The 20447-nt window shown below is 44.7% G+C and overlaps 1 protein-coding gene across 1 annotated transcript in view; it reads right to left on the reverse strand.

Moving 5' to 3' along the window:
* FHAD1 (forkhead associated phosphopeptide binding domain 1) overlaps positions 1-20447 on the reverse strand; it is a 133082-nt gene that overhangs the window by 105108 nt on the left and 7527 nt on the right. The window contains 1 exon segment of the mRNA XM_081255905.1: positions 8839-9045. Coding sequence (XP_081112031.1) covers positions 8839-9045 — 207 coding nt within the window.

Genomic DNA, 20447 nt, shown 5'->3' on the forward strand with positions numbered 1-20447 from the left:
CACTCAGTTGCCGGCTCCTCAACCCCCGGTACAGTAAAGCCACATCCTCCTCAACAACGGGCCCTATTCAGAGGTCCCAGGAACGTGGAAACGCCACCTTTCTTGGGGATGGACAACTAAGGCCCCGACTCTGAGCTTCTCATCACACCTGTTCACCACAGGAGAGAAATGAGCAACTCTGCTTCCTTGGAGACTGGCCTGGGACTTTTCCAATGGAAAAGTGGATTATTCGTCATTTCCCTCCCCCCAGATCCCTAGTGGCAAATCCCGTTCGGAAGGCTCCACTTAGGCAATAGGAATGCTTCCTAATGTCATGGACATCTTCTTTGTTTTTGCCTCCCCCGCATCCATTTCTTCCATCTTCTGGATGGGCACCTTAATTTTTTTGCAGGGAAGACACCCTTTCCCTGACAATCCTGAGTCCATAGAATTCTGACCCTTCCACCCCAGGGGTGAGACCATAACCCAGGCCTGGCCAATCAGAGCATTCCTGGCCCCTGGCCTCAGTGATTGGTTCAGGGGAAGCCCCGTGATCCAAGCCACTGTCAATGAAGATGCTGGCTCTTTCCCTGGAACTGCTACTTTGTAGGGTGCTGGGGCTGCTGGTGGCTACTTTCCTACAGGTGAGGCAAGAGTCTGTCTGAGATTGGGAAGCTAACAGGGAAGAAAGAGTCAGATTCCTGACCATGATTTGGGCGCCTGGATCCAGCTGGGCCTAAGCTGCAGCTTTTGGCCTTTTCAGTTCCATGAGCTTTTTTTTTTTTTTTTGCCTAGGCTAGTTTTAGTTGGTTTTCTGACACTTGCAAACGATCAAATTTCCTGGACAGTATGCTTTTTGAGACTTTAGCATAAGCATCACTATGTACTCAGAGTGAAAGTTGTTTTAAAGGTTATGACATGCTCAAATAAAACCCACCAGACTGTCATCATGCACCAAATTTACCTTTCAACTTATAAAAGTAAAGCAGCATCTCCAGAGAAGAATGATTTAAGACCAAGGAACCAATCATAAGACAAGTAGTAAAACGCTGCTTAGAGAAACTTTGATAGATAAATAGTTCTCTAGCTACAGCAGGCTTCAGACTACAAACCCCAAATTTCTGCTTCAAAAGTGACTCAGGGAAGACATTCCATAGTTTCATTTATTTCGTTTTTTGGCCTCGCCGTGCACTTGTGGGATCTTAGTTACCTGACCAGGAACTGAACCCAGGCCCTCAGCAGTGAGAGCACTGAGTCCTAACCACTGGACCACCAGGGAATTCCCAACAGTCCACAGTTTTAAAAGAAAACTTTCCAGTTGAAGAAACAGGCAAAATTTGTAATATGCATCTGTTGTATATATAATATGTTAGTGTCTAGTATATTTATCAGATCCATGTCAATGTAATTATATTATTACTATATTTGCAAATGCATATATATGTGTATGTATATTTAGAACCACATATTTCCAGCTCTTTTTTAAAGAGGTATTGAAAAGACTGTTCAAAATTTATTTTTCCAGCTTGTCTGTTTCTTCTTATTCCTCAGTAAACTTAAGCAATTAACCAGCACATTTCCTGGCAAACAGTAAGGCTCAATCTGAGTGAGTTCTTTCTCCCCAGCTCCCCCCTCTATTTTAAGTTCTTCTTTTAGAAACCAAGTCAAATGAAAGAGGCAGTACTGCATAGTGTTACAAGCAGAGGCTGGTAAACGTTTTCTGTAGAGCCAGACAGTAAACATTTCCAGCCCTGTGGGCCATGTGATCTGCCCAGCTTACTCTGCCATTGTAGCCGACAACACAGGCAATACTGAAATGAATGGGATGGCTGTGTTCCCAGGAAACTTTACAAAAACAGGCGATGGCCCGCACTTGGCCCTGGGCCATAAAGTGCCGACCTTGGGTTAAGACCTTGGGATCCGGCGTCACACAGACTCTGGTCCGGCTCCCGGCTCTGCTCCTTCTCTGGGACCCTGACGAGTGTGTCATTTCTGTGCCTTGTCTGTAAGACACAGGGATACTAACAGCCATTTCTTAGTCTGTGAGAAGTGTGTGAGATAGTGCACGTGAAATGCTGTGAACACTTCCTGGCCCATAATAAATGAGCATAAAACATTAGCCATCAGGTGTGATCACCATCGTCAAAAAAGAAGAAGAAAGGGGGCAACTGAATTTGTCCAGGAACCGCAGCAATATCCCTGGTAAAGAGTTAGTGGGTGGACTTCCCTGGGGGCATAGTGGTTAAGAATCCGCCTGCCAATGCAGGGGACAGGGATTTGAGCCCTGGTCCAGGAAGATCCCACATGCTGCGGAGCAACTAAGCCCATGGGCCACAACTACTGAGCCTGTGCTCTAGAGCCTGCGAGCCACAACTACTGAGCGTGCGTGCCACAACTACTGAAGCCCACACACCTAGAGCCCATGCTCCGCAACAAGAGAAGCCACCGCAATGAGAAACCCGCACACTGCAACGAAGGGTAGCCCCCGCTCGCCGCAACTAGAGAAAGCCCACGCGCATCAACGAAGACCCAACGCAGCCAAAAATAAATAAATAAAATAAATAAAATAATTAAAGAAAAAAATGTTAGTGGACCAGGGACTTCCATGGCAGTCCAGTGGTTAAGACTGCACGCTTCCAATGCAGGGGGTGCAGGTTTGATCCCCGGTTGAGGAACTAAGATCCTGCATTGGTGCAGCCAAAAAAAAAGTGAGTGGAGCCAAACAAGCAAGGAAGCCAGATAACTGAAAATGCATTTTCTTCTATTATCAGTGGCTTTCGTTTTTACCCACATAATGAATCATCCCCTGTCAGCGTGTGAAATTGCAGGTTGGACTGGGAATTGCAAGACCTTCCTTAAACGCTGGGCAGTGAAGGACCTGCCTGGGCTCTCACGGCCCCACGATGCTTCATGCTATTAGGAAAAGGCTCCAAGGGACTCAGGAGAGCCGGCTTTTAATCCTGTCTCTGGATCTATATGACTGATGCCTAACCTTGGGGAAGTCACTGAAACTCTCTGAGCCTCAGTTTATGCCATGATAGGGGTGGTCCCAGGGACCTCTATAAAAACAACTGAAGGGGGAAAGGGGACCTGGGATTAATGAGTAGCTCCTTGGCAGAAATTGGAAATTGAAGCTCAGAAAGGTAAAGTCAGTTGCAGCTGGCATTTCAACTTGGGTCCATCCAACTCCAAAGCCCTTGCTTTCTCGATTGGGTTCTGCAGAGCTTCCCCATTAAAGCAGCAAGGAATATTGGCCGACAAGGGCGTTCTTCTCGCAAGACAAGACGTCATGACATTGCAGGGACAGAAGACAGTATCCAGGAGCCACGTGGGAGAGTCTGGCTGGACTGGGAACAGGGCAGAGCAGGCTACAGGGAAGGCCAGACACAGGCAGTCATGCGGATGGGGGCTGCCGCCAAGGAGCTGTCAACCCCCTCATGGAACAACTCGGCACGTCATTTGTGGCACCTGGCTTCCTTTTTCATTCTGGCCATTTCCATCCGTTTTGCCGTATTTCAGAACAGAGAAAGACATGATTGATACATACGGGTGACGTGGGTTTCCTTACTCAGCTGCCTTGTAAGAACGGCACCACTGTGACTAGCATAGCTTGTTTCCACACCTCCTTTCCCAGAGCTCAGGAAGCACGAGTAAAGGCAACAACCAACAAAACCCACAACACGGCACCACACCTGACTCTGGGACTTCAATTTCCCACGCCTGGTGCCAAGACTCTATGGGATTAATCAACGGTTGCTTCAGGGCATTGCAGATGGCCCTGCGGGTTATGTCCTGCACAGTTTCAGTGGGCGCCATCCACATGGACTACGTTGTGAATGGTGACCCTGGAGTTGTGCAATATGGCAGCCCTAGGTAATACTTTGATGAGAGAGCTATAATCTACAAAGTATCATCCTGGGGGCTTCCCTGGTGGGGCAGTGGTTGAGAGTCCACCTGCCGATGCAGGGGACACTGGTTTGTGCCCCGGTCCGGGAAGATCCCACATGCCGTGGAGCGGCTGGGCCTGTGAGCCATGGCCGCTGAGGCTGCACGTCCGGAGCCTGTGCTCTGCAACGGGAGAGGCCACAACAGTGAGAGGCCCGCGACCGCAAAAAAAAAAAAAAAAAGGATGGTCCTGGGCACAACCTGGCTGCCAAAGCACTTTGTCAAACAAGAGTTTTTCTTCATATTTTTCCATCTTGTATGTTATTCTATGGGTAATTTATCTGCAAATGTATTTATCTGGTAGCGGGGGCAGGTCTTGGGAGGTTTCCCTGTCCAAAAGGACACTTACAAAGGAGGCATCTTGGCTGCTCCATGCTGGTTTGCTTGACTCTAAAGCTGAGGGTTATCACATGCTTATTAGGTGCCAGACGCTGGACTAAGCAATTTACGCACTTTGCCCACTTAATACCACAGTCACTCAAGGTGGTAGGAACTATTGTTACAGGAGTGGAGACCGAGGCTGTGAGAGGTAGATGATTTGTGCACGTTCAGTATAAAAGCCGGTCAAGAGCAGGGCTGGGACGGCGCTGGAGTCAGCCTGACCTCAGGGCACGTGCTCTAACCACTGTGACATCTGCAAACACATCTGGATTCCTAACCGCCCCGCACCTCACCCCCCTCCCGCAATAAAATGCTGACACACCCTCCTCTATTGGTTAGGGTCACCACAAAACCTGAAATAAATGCTTTCATTTGGGAACTCTTTGTCGGGAGAAAAACAGTTCTCATCATACTTAATCTGTATGATATCAGGGCAGTCCTCCGTGGAAACTCCATCCAAGGAGGAAACACAGCGCCCTCACCAGGGACCCCAAAATCAATTGGAAACAAGAATATGCCGGAAGCAAGACGGCCACGAATTTTTTAGAAAAACTGGGCTTCAAAATATTTGATGAGGGCCTCCCTGGTGGCGCAGTGGTTGAGAGTCCGCCTGCCGATGCAGGGGACGCGGGTTCGTGCCCCGGTCTGGGAGGATCCCACATGCCGCGGAGCGGCTGGGCCCGTGAGCCATGGCCGCTGGGCCTGCGCGTCCGGAGCCTGTGCTCCGCAACGGGAGAGGCCACGGCAGTGAGAGGCCCACATACCGCAAAAAAAAAAAAAAAAAAATATTTGATGAGAGATGCTCTTCAATACCTCTCCCTTTTTCCCCTCTTCCTTTCTCTTCTTTTAAATAGCCAGCAGGTTGGGGTCATCAGGAAGTGGAATTTGTAGGAAGGGGTCAGTCAGTCCACAGGCCGCCCTCACACGGACGCTGCAAAGGACCCCTCCATGAATATGAGCGTCATGGATGGAAGCTTCTCAAGCTGGGGACGCCCCGGCAGAGAGCACTTTTGAGAAGATGGGGCTGTGGAGAGTCCTGCAAAGTGCCCTGGGCACAGGCCAGGGGAACACTTGTGCAGCTGCCTGCAGTCAACCGAGGAATGAAGCAAGGTGCAAGTGCGTGTAGGAATAAGAATTGAAAAAATCCGTGCATATTCGAGTGACCGTGAGAGTATGCTTTCCTCGGTGTGAAAACCAGTCAAGGCTACTGCTCCAGCTAGCATCACACTAAATGGTTTTCTCCCCTCCTTTTTCCGCAAGTGGGGATAGTGTTTAATTTGCACTGACTAGCTGTGTGGCCCTGGGGAAATTACTTAACCTCTCTGAGTTTCGGATTCCTTGTCTGTAAAATGGGGATCATGGGAGAACCCATCTCATAGGTTGCTATGAGCGTGAAATAAGGGAGAGCAGGTGAATTGCTTAGCACAGTGCTGTTCACGTCAGTGATTCCTCCTGCTGCTCTCTTGGTTTCTCTTCTTACAAAGCATCTTCTTCCGTCTTATCTACTCAAGGTTAGAGGTCGTCATCACTTTTCCCCACAATTATATAAGAAGCACCTTGTAAAATAAAGTCCCCATTCCATAGTTGTACACCCGTGTGCATAACAAACTTACTCAAAATGGCCAAAAAGTGGAAGCAACCCAAGTGGACATGGATGGATGAGCAGGTAAACAAAATGTGGTGAATCCATACAATGAAATATTCAACTGGAATGAACCATGAGGATATCATACTAAGTGAAATAAGATGGTCACAAAAGGACAAACAATGTAAGATTCCATTTATATGAGGAACCTAGAATAGTCCACTTCCCAGACACAGAAAGCATGGTGGGAGGGGAGGAAGGAAGCAGGGGGTTTGATGTGATGGGCATAGAGTTTCAGTTTGGGAAGATGAACAAAGTTCTGAAGATGGATGGGGGTGATGGCTGCACAACAGTGTGAATAGATTTAATGCCACTGTGAACTGTACACTGAAACATGGTTAAGATGGTAAATTTTATGTGTATTTTACCATAATTTTGAAAATTAAAAGTTAAAAACAAACCCCAAAATGAAATACCTCCAAGGTTTCTCCGAGGTTTGGGGTGATAGAAATGGAGGAAAATGTTCTGAGAGCAGGTTGTGGTGATGGCTGCACAACTCCATCAATATATTCAAATTGATTGAATTGGACACTTCAAATGGGTGAAGTTTCTGTTATGTAAATTGTACTTCAGTGAAGCTGTTAAGAGCAAGCAAGCAAACAAACACATGCTGTGATCCAGAGGAAACTTTGGAGGATGAAGGAGCTGTTCACTGTCTTGATTGTGGCTATGGTTTCACAGGTGTACCCATATGTAAAAGCCCATCCACTTACAGACTTTAAACATGTGCTGTTTATTGCATGTCAATTATATCTTAATAAAGCTGTGTTTTAAAAAGGCAGAAGAGTATTCCATATATAACGAACTCCTTATAATATATTAAACTCCTTAGAATATATTAAACAATATAATTTATTAAACAATGCCCCCTTTGGATGCAAATTTAGGTTTCAAATTTTATGCCCCTATAAATAATATTTCAATAAATATCTTTGTAGGAAAAAAGAAGAAAAATACGCAGATATTGTTTGCTGCTCCCCCTCTTCTTCTCCCCACAGCAAGCCACAAAGTCAGAATTTCCCAGGGAGGGGGCCTGGGAACCTGTAATTTTACTGAACATTCCTGAAAAATTCTTGGAATCAGACATGTTGGGGCACATTGAATCAAACTTCATGAACTTGGATTTTCAGGCTTGGGAGTGTGAAATCCCCTTTTCTTTGATCCCTAAAAAATTCTGTAAGTGTTCCATACAAATGATTCTAAATTTCGGTTTCCCTCCTATTGGCGGTGCATCAGAATCATCAGGGAGCTTGTGAGCATGCATATTCCCAGGCCCTACTCCCAGGGAGGATGTGTATGGTTGCCAGATTTCGCATAAATAAAGAAATGAATAAATCAATATATAATAAACTATAGGGTGTCCGTTAAATCTGAATTTCAGATAAACACCAAATAATTGTTTTAGCATAAGTGGTTCCTTGCAATAGTTGGGCCACACCTGTACATAAAAATTATTTGTTGCTTATCTGAAATTCAGATTTAACTGGGTGTACTGTATTTCATCTGGGAATCCTAAGTATGAGTCCTCAGGCCTGGGGTGAAGCCCAGATCTGCACTGTTGGTCTGCTCCCCACGTGCTTCTGACAAGGGGGATCCTTAGAACCCATGTTGGGAACCCCTGATCAGGTCAACACCTTCTGGGTCAGGAGCCCCTCCTCAGGGCGGCCAGTGGATCCCAGTGCATCCCACAAGTGAGCACACTTTAATGTTGGTCCAAGGAGTAAAAGGGGGCTGAGAAGCAGCAGGAGAAAACTGTCCCAGGTTTTCAAAGCCAAACATGGTGGATGCGGTGTCACGGGCCCTGCAGCCTGAGGGATGGTGCTCATCTTCTCTGAGTGAGTATTTAAGGCTGCCTAGGGGACCCACACCCCAGGATTCTGTCTAGATTCTCTAAACTTTATTTATTTATACCCAGCCTCGTCCCAGAAAGGACTTTAAGCCTCAGAAGTCTCAGTCCATGCAGGGTTCTTGGTGCTGGGGAGTGAGGTTAACACGCCGTCTCTCTGGGACACACACGACAGGTATTAATTGTGTGCTCACCACGAATGGGCATTATTCTGGGAGTTTTACAATTAGAACCATCTCATTTAGCCTTCGAGATAAGCCTGCAAGGTCATTGCTGTCGTTGGCCCCATTTTGTAGATGAGGAAACCGAGGTTCCGAGGGGTCCAATGGTTTGTGCAAGAGCGCACCGAGTAGGCCAGTGGCAGAGCTGGGGTTCTGACCCAGGACTGTGTTGCTAACCAGCCCCCATCCTGCCTCCCTACTGAACCAGATACTTCTTGTGACTGAGCTTTGCTGGGCGAATTTTGGGTTACGTTCCGCTTAACCTGGGGCCATACTTTAGGTCCTGATCCCGGGAACATTTCTGATCCAGTGTGATAACAGCTGGCAGGCCTTGAGCGTCTACTCTGGCCAGAGACTTTGACTTTTTATACATTGATACTCTCTCAATGCACTGCACCGCTGAGAAGACCCAGACCCAGGCACGCAGAGAACCCTGGCCGAGGTCGCAAAGCTAGGAAGTTGCAGAGCACTGATCTGCCTAAAAAGGAAGCATCCATCTCTGCATCTTCAAAAGCACACACCTGCTTTCCACCTCCCCTTGCCAATCTTCACTTTTCAGGAAAACGCTCTCGCTCCGGGCTGCTCGCTAGGCAACCCTTGCATGTAATTCCATGAAATGCCCAGAAGAGGGCGCGAGGACTCGCGCTCCCCGGGCACCCAGGCGATGGGGCTGAACTTCGCAGAATCGCGAAAGCAAGAGTGACGCGCTCCAGACGAACTCCACCTGTGGCCGTACCCGAGCCCTAGGCTGCACGGAAGGTGACACAACACGGCACCTCTGCACCCCACCCCACCCCACCCCCGCAGGGGCCTGGACTCACCGAGGCTGGGTTTTCGATGACCAGTTCGTAGGTCAGCCCTCTGGACCCAAACCTCAGGATGTCTCCGGGTAGGAGCTTCACAGCCACGTTCTGAATGTGGCACTCATTGACGAACGTGCCGTTGCAGGAATTGAAGTCGTGGAGAACAAAGCTGCTTTCGGCCTCATTATATTCAATGAGTGCGTGATGGTTGTCGACGTCTGCAGACTGAAATGCAGAAGGGGGACAGTCAGAGCCAGCAATAACAGGAATAACAAGGAATAACTAGTGCCACTGACACTGGGGACCCCAATGTGCTAACCACTTCATCTGGCTGGACAGTCACTGCAATCCTCATTTTAAGAGGAGAATGCTGAGGGTCAGAGAGGTTAAGTGACTTGCCTAAGGCCACACAGCTAGTGAGTGGAGGGTCACCACAGCCTGACAGCAGACCCAGAATAGATGCCCAGTTTTGGGGTAGGGTGTCAGGCAACACAGAGGCAAGAGGGAACTCGGGGGGAATTGGCCAGGAATTGGCCACTTGATAGTTCTCTGATCCCATGCAAGTATCCTTTTGGTTGTCCCGAGTGGCAAGACAGCAGAAATGGCCCAACACAAACCAGAAAGGTCAGTTGGCAAGTGACAACTGTCCATTTACTGCAAGTGTTAAAGTTAAGGGGAGGTTTTGTAATAATTGTTGTTTGTTCTAATCATTTTTAAAATAACATGTTTTTTGTAATAATGCAGAAAATGAGAACTAGAGAAAAACACAAAGAAGACATTAAAATCACTTAGACTCCCGTCCCCCAGAGGCAGGCACCGAGAACACGGTGGTTCACATCCTTCCAGTCTTTTCTCTATGCTTACAATCTTTTTAAAAAGTTTAAACACAATTGAGCTCACACCACAAAACATAGTTTTATAACTACCTTTTAAAAGCCTTGGTGTACAATGAAGATTTTTCCCATGTGCTTAATTATTACTGTTGCTTCTTAAAAGCTAATCAGAATTTATCTAACCAAAGATGATCTATTTTTCAATAGGGGCCCTGGTGTGACCACATTTCCCCCAAAAGAGAGAGACCCCAGACAGTGAATTGTCAGTGGGGTCAGAAACCTCCTGTGTAACCACTTTAATAAGAAGAATGAGCAAAACTCGGCACCAAGGAGGAAATATCACATCCCCCCCTGGCCCCGGCGCCCTGGACTATGGGCTGCAGGGCACGTGCGAAGTCCTCTGTCTTCTCAGGACACTGCCTATGAGCCATCCACTCCAGCCTGAGACTTTGCAATTATTTTCTAAGTCACTCTTCTCAGAGTGCCTCATCCAACTTTTATAGAGAGTACTTGGACTTAGAAATCTATACTAATGTCCCACAATATAATTATAACCAATAGCTTATATTAATAATAGCTTATAGTATATGAATAGATAATAATATAACTGCATATATTAATGACACATTATGTGTAATTACACAAATGCCAGGAAATTTGCTAAGTGCTTTACTGCATTATCCCGTTTCATCTTCACAATAATTCAAAGGGATACTTCCTCATTTAAAAAAAATTTAATATTTTATTGAAGTCTAGTTGATTTACAATGTTGTGTTAGTTTCAGGTGTACAGCAAAGTGATTCAGTTATACATATATATAATATCTATTCTTTTTCAGATTCTTTTCCATCACAGGTTACTGCAAGATATTGAATATAGTTCCCTGTGCTGTACTGTAGGTCCGATAGTTACTCATTTCTTAGATGAGGAAACTGAGGCATAGAACGATTAAGTGTGCCCACAGTCAGCCACTTTGACTCGCTTGGCTTGTTCCCAGGTTTGCCTGATTCAAATGACTGTGCCTTTACCCACTTTTCAAATTCCTACCAAACACTTTGGCACTTAAAATACTGAAACACAAGAAGAAAGCAGGAGTAGCTCTATTAATTTCAGGCAGAGCCAACTTCAGAGGAAGGAAAGTTATCAGGGATAAAGAGAGGCGATACAGAGTGATAAAGGGGTCGATTCTCCAAGCAGACATAACAGTCCTTCATTGTATGTACCCAACGATAGAGCATCAAAGTATGGAAGGCAAAAACTGATAGGACTGCAAGGAGAAGCAGATGAATCCATCATGGTAGCTGGAGACCTCAACAGTCCTCTGTCAGTGACGGGCAGACCCACCAGGCAGCAAATTAGTAAGAATGAAGTTGAACTGAACAGCACTACCATCATCTGGATCTAACTGGCAACCACACAGCTTCATCCCACAGCAACAAAACACACATCCTTCTCAAGCTACCATGGAACATTCATGAAGCAGACCACATTCCAGGCCACAAAATATACCTCAACAAATGTAAAAGAATAGAAATTATGCAAAGTACGTTTTCAGAACACAGTGGAATTAGGCTAGAAACCAATACCAGAAAGACAGCTGGAAAATCCCCAAATATTTGCAGATTAAACAACACACCTCTAAATAACAGATGGGTCAAGGAGGGACTCTCATGGGAAATAAAAAGTTATCTTGAGCTAAATGAAAATGAAAATACAACCTATGAAAATTTGCAAGATGCAGTGAAAGCAGTGCTTGGAGGGAAGTTTATGGCATTGAAGGCATACATTTGAAAAGATCTAAGCTTCCACCTTATGAAACTAGAGAAAGAAGAGCAATATAAGCCTACCACAAGCACAAGAAAAGAAGCAATACATGAAATAAAAAGCAGGATAACAAGAGAGAAAAGTCAGCAAAATAAAGAGCTGTTTGGTTTTTTTTTTTGTAAAGATCAATAAAATTGACAAACCTCTAGCAGGATAACCAAGAAAAAAAGAGAGAAGATACAAATTACTCAAATCAGAAATGAAAGCGATGGCATCACTACTGATCTCATGGACACTGAAGGGATAATAAAGGAATATTATGAATAATTCTATGCCCACAGATTTTATAACTTAATGAAGTGGGCCATTTCCTTGAAAGACACAATCTACTGAAACTCACACAAGGAGAAATAAATACTCTGAATAGACTCATATCTAGTAAAGAATTTGAATCAATAATGAATAACCTTCCAAAATGGAAAGCACCAGGCCTGGATGGGTTCACTGGTAAATTCTATCAAACATTAAGGAAAGAATGATATCAGTTCTCAATAATCTCTTCCAGAAAATAGAAGAAGAGAGAACACTTCCCCGCTCATTCTGTGAGGCCAAACTTATTCTAATAGCAAAACCAGATAAAGGTATTACAAAACAGGAAAACTGCAGACCAATACCTCTCATGAACATAGATGCAAAATCCTCAACAAAATATTAGCAAATTGAATCCAGTGATGTATAAAAAGAGTTCTACACCACAGTCAAGTGGGATTTATTCCAGGTATGCAAGGCTGGTTCAACATTTGGAAATCAATTAATGTAATCCATCACATCAACAGCGTAGAGAAGAGAAATCGCATTATCATAACAGTAGATGCAAAAAGAGCATTTGACAAAATTAAACACCATCCATGATAAATTAACAAACCACCAAACCACCACAACAACTCTTGGCAAATTAGGGATGGAGGGGAACTTCCTCAACCTGATAAAGTACATCTATAAAAACCCTAAAGCTAACGTCATATTTAATGGTGAGAAACTCGAATCTTTCCAATTAAGATCAGGAATAAGGTGAAGATGTCCCCTTTCACCACGCATTTTCAACATTGTACTGTATCGCCTAGCTAATGCAACAAGGCAAGAAAAGAGAATAAAAGATAGATTGGGAAGGAAAAAGAAATCTTCTTTGGTGAGGTGTTTGTTCAGATCTTTTGCCCATTTTGCAGATGGCATGATTGTCTATGCAGAAAATCCCAAAGACTGACAGAAAGCCCTCCTGGAATTAATGAGCAATTGTACCCAGGTTGCAGAATACATGATTAATATACAAAAGTCAATTGCTTTCCTATATACCAACAATGAACAAGTGGAATATAAAATTAAAAACACAACACCATTTACGTTAGCACCAAAAAAAAAAAAAATGAAGTACTTAGGAATAAATCTAACAAAATACTTAGCTATATGAAGAGGTATATGAAGAAAACTACAAAATGTTGATGAAAGAAATCAAAGTAGTCTAAATAAATGAAGAGATATTTCATGTTTATTTGAAATTCCTTAACGATGTATGATGTTTAACATCTTTTCATATGCTTATTTGACATCTGTAGATTTTCTTTGGTGAGGTGTCTGTTCAGCTCTTTTGCCCATTTTTAAGTTGGGTTGTTTGGTTTCTTATTGTTGACTTTTAAGACTCATTAATTTTATTTATTTATTTTATTGAAGTGTAGTTGATTTACAATGTTGTATTAATTTCTGCTGTACAGCAAAGTGATTCAGTTATACATACATATACATTCTTTTTAAAATATTCTTTTCCATTATGGTTTATCACAGGATATTGAATATAGTTCCCTGTGCTATACAGTAGGACCTTGTTGTTTCTCTATCCTGGATATAACAGCTCACATCTGCTAACCTCAACCCCCCACTCCATCTCTCCCTCAACCCCCTCCCCCTTGGCAACCACAGTCTGTTCTCTATATCCATGAAGACTCATTTATTTTGGATACATGCTTACAGCATCTTTATTCATAACTGCCAAAAACTGGAAGCAACCAAGATATCCTTTAAAAGGTAAATGGATAAACAAATTGTTGTACATCCATACAATGAAATACTAGTGATAAAAATAAATGAGTTACCAAATAACAAAAAAGACATGGAGGAATCTTAAATGCATATTGCTTAGTGAAAGAACCTAGTCTGAAAAGGTTACATACCGTATGATTCCAACTGTATGAAATTCTGGAAAAAGTAAAACTATAAGGAGAGTAAAAGATCAGTGCTTGCCAGGGGCACAGGGGCTCTGGGGCTCAGGATGAAGAGGAGGGGCACAGGGGATTTCAGGGCAGTGAAAATATTTTTTATGATACTGTAATGGTGGATACTTGTCACTATACATTTGTCAAAACGAAAGAACGTACAACGCAAAGAGTGAACCCTAATGTAAACTATGGACTTAGTTAATAATAGCATATCAATATTGGTTCATCAGTTGTAACAAATGTACCACACTAATGTATGATGTTAATAATAGGGGAAACTGTGTGTATTGGAGGGGTGGATATATGGGAACTCTCTGTATTCTCTGCTAAAATTCCTGTAAACCTAAAACTGTTCAAAAAAATAAAGTATTTAAAAAATGAAAACACATTAGTTCTTTGGAAAATGTCACCCACATCATCTTCATCACCATTGCCATTGATCTGTGTGTCCTTTGAACCTTTGATAACCCATGAATGAGAGAAACTCTGTGTGTTACATTTTGTTTTTCTCTTCCCAGGCTTCACCGCTTTCAGTTCCTCAAAAACTGTCAAGCCATTATTCAGAAATCAAAGCAAGCAGGAAGTTTTAAATGACTCCACAAATTTGGGTGAGCCTCTACCACATGTTAGGCCAGGAGACAGCTTCCTAGTTCGGCCCTATAATATCACTCGCTCCCTTTACTTGGGAAATTGCTAAATGCTGCTCCTGGACAGACGCCCTGCTGCTAATACAGACTGACTCTATAAGCCCCAGCCTACTGAGCTGTCCAACTATGAGACGAACTGTTATTTATTTATTATTATTTTTATTATTATCCTTATCATCCTCTAACATATTTTCAGGGCTTCCTGTGAACTGGGCCCTGCTGAAGCATTTTGTGTGCATTTCTATCATTTAATCTGCATGACAGCCCTAGACAGGGACTCTATTATTATCTCCATCTTAGAGATGAAGAAGCTGAGACTCAAAAGGTGAAGTGAGAGGACAGCTTTACCTTGACCCCAAACCCAGACACAGACACAACAGGAAAACTACAGACCGATATCTCTTATGAACACTGATACCACGATCCTCCACAAAATAGGAGGAAACCGAGTTCAACAGCACATTCAAAGGATCATACACTATGACCAAGTGGGATTCATTCTTGGAATGCAGACTTGATGGTTCAACATATGAAAACTAATCCACGTAATACATCACATTAACAGAAAGAAGGAAAAAAATGATCATCTCGATGGATGTACAAAAAGCATTTGACAAAATGCAAACTCTTTCAAGATAAAAGCACTCAACAAACAGGGAATAGAGGGAGATTACCTCAACATAATAAAGGTCAAACATGAAAAGCCCACAGGTAGCATCATACTCAAAGGTGAAAGACTGAAAGCTTTTCCTCTAAGATCAAGAAGAAGATAAGGATACCTGCTTTTGTCACTTCTATTCAACAAAGTATTGGAAGTCCTAGCCAGAGCAATTAGGCAAGAAAAAGAAATAAAGGCATCCAAATTCGAAAGGAAGAAGTAAAATGATCTCTGTTCACAGGCAACATGATCTTACATGTACAAAATCCTAAAGAGTCCATGAAAAACCACAACCCTCTTAGAACTAATAAACAACATTCAGAAGCAAAATCGTAGGATACAAAATCAACAACAAACGTCACTTGTGTTTCTATATGCTCTCAATGAACCATCTGAAAAGGAAGTTAAGAAAATAATTTCATTTACAATAGCATCAAAATGAATAACATATTTTGGGATAAATTTAACCAAGGTGGTAAAAGATGTGTACACTGAAAACTACAAAGTGCTGCTGAAAGAAATTAAAAACACAAATAAATGGAAAGACACCCTGTATTCATGGGTTGGAAGACTTAAGATTGTGAAGATGTCATTACTACACAGCAGGATCTACAGATTCAAAATCCCAACAGCAGTTTTGGCAGAAATAGAAAAATCCATCCTAAAATTCATATGGAATCTCAGTGGACCCCAAATAGCCAAAATAATCTTGAAAAAGAAAAGCAAAGCTGGAGGTCCCACACTTCCTGATTTCAAAACTTACTGCATACAAAGTTACAGCAATCAAAACTGTGTGATACTGACATAAGGTCAGGCACATAGGCCAATAGAATAGAATAGTGAGCACAGAAATAAAACTTTGCATATATGGTCCAATGATTTTTGACAAGGGTGCCAAGATTATTCAATGGGGAAAGAACAGTATTTTCAACAAATGATGCCGGGAAAGACTGCAAAAGAATTAAGTTGAACTCTTACCTTACACCATGTATAAAAATTAACTCAAAGTGGATCAAAGACTTAAACATAGTCTAAAACTATAAAACTTTTAGAGGAAAACACAGGAGGAAAGCTTTATGACACTGGATTTGGCAATGCTTTTTTGGATATGATACCAAAAGCATAGGCAGCAAAAGTAAAAATAGATAAATTCAACTATGTCAAAATTTAAAACTTCTGTGAATCAAAGGACACAATAAACAGGGTGAAAGGCCATCTAGAGAATGGGAGAAAATAGTTGCAAATCACAAATCTGAAAAAGGGTTAATATGAAGAGTATATAGAGAACTATAACTCAATAACAACAACAACAACAACAAAAAACCCAAATAACCTGATCAAATATGGGCAAAGAACTGGAATAGACATTTCTCCAAAGAAGATATACAAATGTCCAACAAGCATATAAAAAGATGCTCAACATCCCGGCCCCCAAACCCTCCTGCCACCCTCACACTTCTGTCCTGAGACTGTCCCAGTGCCCTCTGGGCCCCCCAGCCAGCAGGTCCCTGGTCTTAGGCTTTTCATTCTACTTTGACAACAGCCTCCTACGTCTTCACCTCCTGCACCTGCCTACATCCTCCGTCTGCTTCTCCAGACCCTCCTCCATCCCTTTCTACGGCGCCCTCTGCCCAGCAGGCCCACCTGTGCAGCTATATCCATGGGCTGATGGGCTCCTTGCCTCTGGTTTCTGGTTGGGTTTGGCCAATGGGGGGGTTAGAGATCAGAGCAGGGAGGAGAGAGCTTGGGGTACTTACTCCCCTGGCTTCCTTTCTGTGGGGCCACACAGCTTCCCTCAGAGGACTCTACCCAGCCCTCGGGGTCTCCGGGTCCCAGGAAATGCCCCTGCCCCTCACCCCTCAGCTCTGGGGGTGGGAACAGTCCTCACTCATACTAGCTCTGGGCCCTGCACTATCCTTTGTGGTTTCTCTGAGCCCTGCCCACTCCCTATGGAGTCCCTTCAGGAAACTCCCCTCCATCACTCCACACCCCTGTGGATGTGCCTTCAGCTCCCTGCCAGGACCTGGACTTCCCAGGCAGGGAGAAGCTCCTAGACGGGACCTTCAAGGCTTCTCGTAGCTGCCAAGGGCCTCCGGGTGTCCTGCCTTCATCCCACCCTGGTCTGGTCCCTCTCCTCAACCATCTCCTCTTCTGCATCCTCACCTTGACAGTGTAACTTCCGTCTAAGCTGTGAACGTGCTCACCACCCCCTCGGCCTGGAAACGCCGCCCCTTCCCCCTTCCTTTCCTTTAATATCAAATGGCTTTAAGAGGTTCCTCTCCCGCTGCGTCCTCAACCCACTGCCATTGCCCTCGGGGGCCTCCTCGGGCTCTCGGGCTCCCTGTGACATGTGACACAGTTGTCAGAGAGAGGCACGTGGCCTGTTGGTTCAGGGGTTGGGGGAGCAGGGCAGTGCGGTGGTTATTAGACTGGGCTCGAGCCCAGCTCTCCTACTTCCTAGCAGGGTGACCTTGGGCAAGTGATACCTCAGCTTCCTCATCTGTAAGGTAACAAAAGGACAGTCTTATAAGCTACTGGTGACGTATAAATGATATAATACATACAAAAGCACTTAGAAGAGAACATAGGGCAAATGGGAAATGTTCTCTATTATGAGCAAGAGGATGGGCTCTGGAGTTAGAAAGCCTTGAGTTCAAGTCCCACCTCTGCTACCTTCCAGCTGTGCAGCCTGGGGCATGGTTCTTTGCTTCTCTTTCGTTGCTCCCAGAGCAGCAAAAATGAGTTTGATAAGCTGGGCTTCGTAGGATTGACAAAAGGTACTGCTTGGTGACATGTTCAAAGGAGTGGGATAACATTTTTGAAATTAACTTGTGTGTGTGTGTGTGTGTGTGTGTGTGTGTGTGTTTTATCTATTTCTTTTTTTTTTTTTTTTTTTTTTCTTTTTGCGGTATGCGGGCCTCTCACTCTTGTGGCCTCTCCCGTTGCGGAGCACAGGCTCCGGATGCGCAGGCCCAGCGGCCATGGCTCACGGGCCCAGCCGCTCCGCGGCATATGGGATCCTCCCAGACCGGGGCACGAACCCGTATCCCCTGCATCGGCAGGCGGACTCTCAACCACTGCGCCACCAGGCTCACGGGCCCTGTTTTATCTATTTCTTTTAACCTTTTGGTTCTAGGCTATCCCATCCCCCAGCCCCATCCCCCCACTGCCTCAGGAAAGGGATGTAGTGCAGAAATAGTAAAAAAAAAAAAAAAAATGGGGTTTTCAAAAGAATAAGGATATGAGGAAACGGCCAGGCGCTGGTGAGACGACGAGTCTGGGAGCGGAAGGAAAGAAGAATCTTCTCTGCTTCCCCGTCAGCTGGATCCTTCCTCCCCGGTCTCCCCGGGAGAGCCCTGTGGACCGGCAAGGCCTCAGGAGAGGCTGGTCCTGAAATCAGACTGCCCGAGCGTGGTGCCCAGTGCCCCAGCCTCCCTCTGTGACCTCAGGCAGGATACTCAGCCTATGTGTGCCTCAACGCCCTCATCTGTAAAGTGGGGCAAACAACACTAACCTCCTAAGGATGAAATGAGTTAATACACTCGAGAGTGCCCAGAACAGTACCTGGCACAAAGCAAGCTGTCTCTGTGATGAATACCCTCAGCCTGGCAGCAGTTCTCTGGCTCCCTCACCTCTCTGACTGCTTCCAGGTCTCCACGCCGGGCTCCTCTCCCCTCAGATGTCCGTTTCCTCCACACTCTGTCCATGGGCTGGGGCCACTGTGCCACCCCGTCGATTCGCAGGTGTGTATTTCCAACCCCTGGTTCATCTCCAGGCCCCAAACTGCCTGGCTGCTTCCGGGATGTTGAGGTGCTCACTCAACCCGTCCTGCTTCCTGCCCTCTTGGTAACGGCATTATCACCTGCCAGCTCATCCAGCCATCTTTCTCCGTGGCCTGTGGCATTGATCCTACTGATTCTTCCAGAAAGCTCTCAGAACAGTCCCAAAGCAACGGTCCAGTCAGGTGGTAGTATTAATGTGGTGGGCAGAATGGTCTCCCAAAGATGCCCATGCCCTGATCCCCAGAACCTGGGAATATGCTCCATGACGTGGCCGAAGGGACTGTGCCGATGTCAAGGTTACTAATCAGTGCTCTTAAAAGAGGGAGACTAAGGACTTCCCTGGTGTTGCAGTGGTTAAGAATCCGCCTGCCAATGCAGGGGACACGGGTTCGAGCCCTGGTCCGGGCAGATCCCACATGCCATGGAGCTACGAAGCCCGTGTGCCACAACTACCGAGCCTGCGCTCCAGAGCCCACGAGCCACAACTACTGAGCCCACGTGCCACAACTACTGAATCTGCGTGCCTAGAACCCGTGCTCCACAACAAGAGAAGCCACTGCAATGAGAAGCCCGTGCACCGCAACAAAGAGTAACCCTCGCTCGCTGCAACTAGAGAAAGCCTGTGCTCAGCCACGAAGACCAAACCCAGCCAAAAACTTTTTAAAAATTTTTTAAAAAGTGGGAGACTATCCTGGGTTATCCAGGTGGGACTAATTGAACTCCACCAGTCCTTATAAGCAGAGAACTTACTCTGGCTGGATTGGAGAGATAAGTGGTGTTTCTTGCTGGGCCCCCACTTAACAGCCCCAATGCTCCTCTTCCTGGGAAAGCACCAGGTCAATGTTTCCTCTTTACCCAAATCCCCCCCCTAGATGGCACCACCTCAGTCTGTTGCATGAATGAGGATCACAAGAACATTGATCTCACATTTCACTGACAACCCCCATTCTCGATTCCACAGGGTGGAATTTCCCTAGCTTAGTCAATTATCTTGTTATCTCAGTTATCTGAGAATTTCCAATTTAGATATTAGATGTTCCCAAAGGTAAATTTACACTCAAAAAGTGAAGCTTCTGTTTTTAGAAGCTTGAGTCAGCTCAGTCTGAAACTCAGCCCCACCTCCCCCATCTAGCTGTGTGATTTGGGCCAGTTCCTTAACCTTTCTGAGTCCCTTTCCATGTCATCAAATAAGGATAATAATGATAATAGTAGTTCTCACCCGCACAGGATTTGTTTTGTGGATATAATTCTATAAATATATATACAGAACATACATAGATGATGTATAAATCCATGTGAGATACAGTAAGTAGTCCATAAATGTATGCTGTAGCTGTTTGTATTATGTATGCTATTCAAAAGATTATGATCTTTCTTTCATCTCACATCCATCAGAATGGCTACTATAAAAAATAAAAGGGAAATCACAAGGGTTGGTGAGGACGCAGGGAAAGTGGAACCCTTGTGCCCTGTTGTGAGAATGTAACTTGGTGCAGCCACTATGGAAAACAGCATGGCAGTTCCTCAAACAATTAAAAATAAAATTATCATATGATCCAGCAAGTCTACTTTTGGGTATATATCCCAAAGAACTGAAAGCAGGGCCTTGAAGAGATATTTATACACCCACGTTCATAGCACTGTTTGCAACAGCCAAAAGGTGGAAACAACCC

Source organism: Mesoplodon bidens (assembly GCF_964165515.1).
Source record: "Mesoplodon bidens genome assembly, chromosome: 2".
Lineage (NCBI taxonomy): Eukaryota > Metazoa > Chordata > Mammalia > Artiodactyla > Ziphiidae > Mesoplodon > Mesoplodon bidens.